Source organism: Quercus suber, unplaced genomic scaffold (genome assembly GCF_002906115.3).
Source record: "Quercus suber isolate HL8 unplaced genomic scaffold, Cork oak 2.0 scaffold_214, whole genome shotgun sequence".
Taxonomy (NCBI): Eukaryota; Viridiplantae; Streptophyta; class Magnoliopsida; order Fagales; family Fagaceae; genus Quercus; species Quercus suber.
In genome coordinates, this window is record NW_027069672.1 from 655044 (window position 1) to 661193 (window position 6150).

Consider the following 6150-nt stretch of genomic DNA (forward strand, 5'->3'; position numbering starts at 1 on the left):
CCCATAAAAGGAAAAGAGTGGGAAAAGAATTGAGGTTATAGCCCTTACCATCCCCACATATCGCTTAAGGCTGAGGAAGACCTGCTCGCTCGTCAATGAGTCAAGCTCAGCCATGTCCGCTGGGAGCAGCAAGCTCCTCTCCAATGCGTCTGCCATGCGCGTACCCTCGCCCTTGTTGAAATCCCTAAGAGAGGCGTTATCCCTCAATGGCTCCCCGCGGAGCATCGGGGCTGGGAGCCAGGCGTCAGCCCCAGACGAGGTGGTGTCGGCGACCTGCCTATCCGGACTCCTTCCGCCTATCTTAAACTGCTTGGATGGCCGCAGAGCAGTGTCCTCCTCCTGTGAGGACACCGTCCTATCCCCCACGATCCTTTTACCCTTATCCTTCTTCTTCTTAGTACCAGCAGGCACGGACCCAGAGGGCGAGCGCGTCTGAGAAGGAGAAGGAGGAAGTTTTTGCCGAGCGAAAGTCGACTTAGCCTTCGAAGGAGGAGTAGGAGTTTTCTGTTGGGACTCCCTCGGCTGGCCCTCAAGCAGGTCCAACAACTTGGTGGTGAGTTTCCTCTTGTAACCCATTGACAGCCGAGGAGGGGTTCTAATAAGAGGAGGTCTGCTTCGCTCAAATTGGGATCACCCAAGTCCCCAGGAGGATCCTCGGACTGATCAAGATGAGCGAAAACTTCAAACGCGTCCCTCCCCCCTCTGGAGCTTCCTCGGCGGCCTCAGCAAACAGTTGGGAAGAAGAGGGGACGGCTAATGTGACAACTTCCTGGTCAGAGGGCTCCTCGGGGATTGAAAATCCGTCCTCGGTCACAGTAATCCTCTAAAGCCGAGGATCGTTGGCAAGGATGACGTGCTTCGGAACTGGGAACGATCTCTGGGCAGGTGTATAACCAAATTAGGTGGGCGGCCCTAACCTGGTTGTCGTCCTTGTTTACGTACACTGGCGCCCTCAGCACCTTTTGCAAATCTTCCCGATTGACCAGATGGAAATGACGCTGAAAGGCATGCGGATCTGCAAACGGAAAGCACCACCGCATTAGTAAAGAGAGAAAAAAGAAAGAAAGGGGGTAAGGAAAAAGACAAGAGCTTGAAACCCTATGTCTCCTGCTACCCCACCTGGCGTTCCCTCTGTTGTTGGGCAGTGAAGGCCATCGTGCCACTCCCTGACACAATAAGGAAATCCTCATAGAACCCCTTGCTGGACTCGGGGAGGCACTGAATGAGCCGCACCCTGTCGTCCCTCGTTTTCAGGTAATACGACTTGCCCTTAAGAAGCTGAAGATTGTAACACCAGTTCATGTCATGGTGGGTCAACCTCAACCCCATCTTCTCGTTCAGGGCGTCCACACAGCCCAAAATCCTAAAGACATTTATCCCGCACTGGGTGGGGGCCAACCGAAAGTGCATGAGGTAACCCTCATCATCGGCCCCATGGGGATCGTCATCCCCCTTCAAGGAAGGCGACTACGGGAATTACCACCTCGCCCTCCTGTCTGTATATGCGCTACTCCCGTCCTCACAATGTCTCAGATTCACATTGCCGGGAATTTTATAGTCGGAGATGAATTTCTCCATCGCCTCCTCAGTATCGACGTATTTCTTAAACCTACCAATCCCAGTAGACGCCTAAAAGAGCTAAGAAAGAACAGGCGAAACAGAAAAAAGGGTAGCAAGAAAGAAGGACCAAAGAGAGAGCGACTTACAGGAAAGAGAAAGGGCTCCTCGGACAGGCTTTTGTGCTAAAGGTGCTAGTTAGGGTGTGTCTAAACTCGGGAAGGGCGCACGAATATCCTCGATTACAAATGAGGAACAGGGAGAGGCGGTTAGTACGGGTATTTATACCCCAAATCGAGGAGCCATGCTGGTTTTCCCGCTCATGAATGCCAGACGAATCTCCACCGTTGGATGGATAACTCCTCGTTGGACGTGGGGAGCACAGAGCCGCCTGGATTTAATGATTGACACGTTACGTGCTCCGAAGTGCCAACGACGTGCCCTTGGCAGGTGAATGGGCCCCAGCACTAACGAGGGGTGGGGGGGGATGAGGCTGAGGATGTCAAAATCCTCCTCCCCGCCCAAGGATGCGTGCAGCAAGATTTTGAGGGGCTATTGTGGGGCCAGGAAATCGTACAGCCACGGCCACTCCAAGCCGGGCCCAAATGGCCAGTCCGAGGAGGGATGACTACCCAAGGCCAATTTGGGGAGCAAACCCTCCTTTGGATCCGCGCCGAGGATCCCCTCGTCCTCGGCATACTAAGGATAACTATAGGGGAGGGGGGACAGACCCAGAGTCAGTTGTCACCTCAACACTTAATACGTTCACCAACCCTTCTGGCCGCATTAATGGGGATGCAACTCCCGGGCAGGGCTACATCGATCAGGGTGAACCACTTGAGCACGGATACGACCTCTGATGGGACAGACGGCCAGAGGAGAGGCCAATGAACGATCAACAGGAAGAGGAAGAGAGTAGTATATAAGAGAGACAAGTAAAATGTAGAAGGGGCCTTTGGGGGGAGTGAAAAGGGGGAAAAAATCCTCCTTGGCCGTGGGCCGAGGAGCATCTCCTAGTTGTAAATTGTTCCAAGTGTTTCTTCAATAAGAGAAAAAGATGGCCAGGCTTCTTAGACGCCAGTCGGCGCCTTAACCTTCAACCCACTCTCTACAAATTTATTGTTCTGGGTTCGTTGGCCTATAACCAATCTCTTTTGGGCTTAGGCTACAAAAATCGACCCTACAACAGTGTATTTTAATCTGTACATTTTATTTAGCTAGTAGGTGATGTGGTAGTCTCTCATTAAAATAAAATGAGTTTCATTTTTAAAAAGTACTGGAGGTAAATCAAATTCTTGATCTAAATTTTAAAGAGAATAAAAGTAAAGGCAACAAGATTGTCATTATTTCCGTTTTAGACAATGAAAGGATGTACATATACTATTCTTTTTTTAACAAAAGATAGGCACAAAGAATAGAAATAAGAACTAGAAAGGGAAGCAGAAGAGAGAAAAGGCAGGAAAAGTAAGAAGAGTGTAGTTTTTTGCTGTAATTGGAGAAAAAGTAAGAGAAGTGCAGCTTTTGTTGTAATTGGTGGCATGAGGAAAAAAAAAATCCTATATGTTGTTCTGGAAGGAAAAGAAATGGATAAATTTTAAAGAATCAAACCTTCTTAGTAACCAAACCTTTTTGAGTTGTTTCCCTTCACATCTTTTTGTACGGTCTTCTTTTTTCTTTTTTTTTTTTTCTTTTTTTTTTCATTTTAGTAAATGCCTTTTCTATGTTTAAAATAAAAGTCACTATCCGTGTTGTTTAATTGGATAGAAAAGAGAGAAGTCTCAAATTGAAATGAAATAAAATTATAACAATAAACTAAAAAAAGAAATCATTATACATGCGAAACATGTATGATAAAACTAATATATATAAATAAAGATTATGAAGGGATTCAATCTGACAACCTTACTGAGAGATGGATGTGATAGTTCTTTTTTTTGGGACAAATGTGATAGTTATCTCTAAAGGCAACTGAGAAATAAATAAATAATTAATTAGTTATTTTTGGTATAATGATAAGCATATTTCAAGTGAGTATGCTCTGAGGACCGTATTTGTGAATACTAGAAGTAAACGATAATTATTACATATGACAATCTACCGACATCCAGAGTCGCTTTGGCCGAGTGGTTAAGGCGTGTGCCTGCTAAGTACATGGGGTTTCCCCGCGAGAGTTCGAATCTCTCAGGCGACGTTTTGGACAAATTTTTGCAATTAAATTTTGATAGTCTCCTCTCCTTTCTACGATTTTACGATTATTTTTTACCAAGTGTTCGGTGTTTCCCCAAACAAGAACATATAGACATCTTCAAAAAAAAAAAAAAAAAAAAAAAACTTTATTAATATTTAATATTTACATATCTTGTTACATGCTCAAAGCTAGCTAGCTAGAATCGTTCTAAATATATATGTACTCTTTTTTTTTTCTTTTTAATAAGTGAGTTTGATTCCAAGAAAACTATAAAATGTGATCTAGGGAATTGTTTAATTAAGTTTAACACATTGGGGTTTATCAATTAAACTTTGAACAAACTTTTCTAATCTCTCCTTGTGTACCGGTCTTCACCTCAACGCTACTCATTTTGATCATAGCTTTTGGAAACTCAATGTCAAATCTTAAACCAAGTAATCCCCTAATGCTCCCAGCATAGTTTTGCACGATGGTTCGCGTTGTAGCGTCTCCCCATAGCCTCTGATCCGACTCTAGAACTGCATTACCATCACGTACATTCTTGAAGAAACTCACGTCAAACTTGGTCTGGCTATCTTTATCTAACGCAACTCGTTTCGAGCCATCGCCGTCTTTTGGACAAAGAGCTTGGAGCTGTGACAAAAATGATGGGTTTATTGTGGGATCAGAGTTGCCTGTGGTAGTGAAGTTGTATAAACGGTATCTGAAGAACAAACAGTCTGTTTGGCCTATGGTATGTCCCCCTGCACACACAAATGTCCCATAATTAAAATATGCATGTCACACAATTTATATGTAACAATTAATGTAACATATAAGGGTTTGTTTGAATACTGTTTATTGCTGAAAATTAAAAACTGAAAATACTATAGTAAAATAATTTTTAAATGTGTAAATAGTATTGTGAGACTCAATTTTAAAGAAAAAATTACTGAAAAAGTATTTGTGATCCAAACATATTCTAAGTCAGTATCTCATTTTTACAGAAGAGATGATACTTGTATATTTAGCATATGTATAATTTCTTTTACAATACGTTCTATGACAATTGTGTAGAACCTATTTATGTTCTATAAGAAAAATAATATTTATACAAGATGTCTGATATAATTATCATCTAGAGAGTATACCAACTAATGTGACAAGATCATTATCGTCAAGGCCTTTTGCAGCAAATTTTTGCCTGTGGGTAGCGACGGATTCAAGAGGAGAAGGTAAATTATTTGAGACTTCGGAAGCCGAAGACACCCTGCCATCTCTTCTTCCAGTAGGCACTGGCCAACTTGGACCATCACTCTGATATATAGCAATATATTATAAGTACACAAGTTAGATTTATACGTACCATATATGTGTCGTGTGTGTGTGCATGTGTTATTAGTGAAAGAGAGAGATTTAATTTATGTACCAAGACCACAGCATCGCGAGCAGCCAGTGCTAGTATATCGGCACATGAAACCACCCCAGGGCACAAGGGTTCTAGTTGTGATTTTGCGTCATCGATTACATCAAACCCTCTTAAGCCAAGGTTTGGGGGTGCACTCATCTCAGTAGAAGACCCCGTAATCAACACCGAACCATCACAGCCCTGTGCAATATTAATGTCAATTAATTATTAGTACTTTCGAAACATGTCAAATAGCAAATCAACTACTACAAACAGCCATGCATAGAAGAAAAGAATGAAAGAAACCTGAACAAAGCAGTCATGGAAGTGAAGCCTTAGCAAGCCAGCCAAAATCGTGGGGTCTTTGTTGGAGTGTGCTTCAACAGTGGACCTTACTATGGCCTCAGCTCTTGGGCATAAAGAAGAATAAAACCCAGTTTTCAACTGGCCTTGTACACATGAACTCATCACTAAAATCACAATGAAAGCAAACCACATGCTGGCTTCCATTTGCACCAGTAAGAGACCAACAAATTGATTCTAATTATCCTAATTCTCAGTTCTCACTACCAACTGTGAACCACTACTAAACATTTAAGACTACATATATATACATGGCTTGGTAAAGCTACTTTGTTGCTTGCCTGTCCATTTCATAAAAGTTTGAGCTAACTTCAAGCTTTTGCTAGTGGAGACGCGTGGGACCAACAAAAGAAGGTGGTCTCCATTTCATACTCTGTCTAGTTTGTGTTTTTTTGGGGACCCAGAGTTAGATTTTGAAGATCATATTGTAATGAAGAAGAGGTAATAGAGCAGAGCTTTTGCTATCATCCTTGATTCTTTAGCTTTATTCCTTGACGCGTTTTCTGCTCTCTGTGTATAAGAAACCCGCGTTTTCTCCATTTAAATGTTTTCATTGTCAGTGTGTTCACATTAGCAATTTTACATGCTGGGTTTGCTGCACTTTTGCATGGATTTTCTTAATCACTTACATGCAATTATTTATTATGCTTAGCCT

The 6150-nt window shown here is 42.7% G+C and overlaps 1 protein-coding gene and 1 non-coding gene across 2 annotated transcripts; one reads left to right on the forward strand and one right to left on the reverse strand.

The window, feature by feature from the left end:
* The first annotated feature begins 3666 nt into the window (after window positions 1–3666).
* Window positions 3667–3748, forward strand: TRNAS-GCU (transfer RNA serine (anticodon GCU)). Its single transcript has one exon. It is a non-coding gene; the product is annotated as a tRNA-Ser (tRNA).
* Window positions 3749–3867: 119 nt separating this feature from the next.
* Window positions 3868–5723, reverse strand: LOC112035655 (peroxidase 25). Its single transcript, XM_024068489.2, has 4 exons — window positions 5439–5723; window positions 5154–5333; window positions 4876–5041; window positions 3868–4488 (listed from the first exon to the last, which is right to left on the reverse strand). Exons 1-4 carry the CDS (start codon window positions 5640–5642, stop codon window positions 4067–4069), a joined length of 972 nt encoding a protein of 323 aa, XP_023924257.1. The 5' UTR covers window positions 5643–5723; the 3' UTR covers window positions 3868–4066.
* Between the last annotated feature and the right edge of the window lie 427 nt (window positions 5724–6150).

Bases quoted from the DNA above. Each gene is read 5' to 3' on its own strand.
- LOC112035655 (XM_024068489.2), bottom strand. From the start codon at position 5,642: ATGGAAGCCAGCATGTGGTTTGCTTTCATTGTGATTTTAGTGATGAGT. The intron at 5,334-5,438 runs GTTTCTTTCATT...AATATTGCACAG, and splicing joins TCCATGACTGCTTTGTTCAG to GGCTGTGATGGTTCGGTGTT. The intron at 5,042-5,153 runs GTACATAAATTA...GCTATATATCAG, and splicing joins CTCGCGATGCTGTGGTCTTG to AGTGATGGTCCAAGTTGGCC.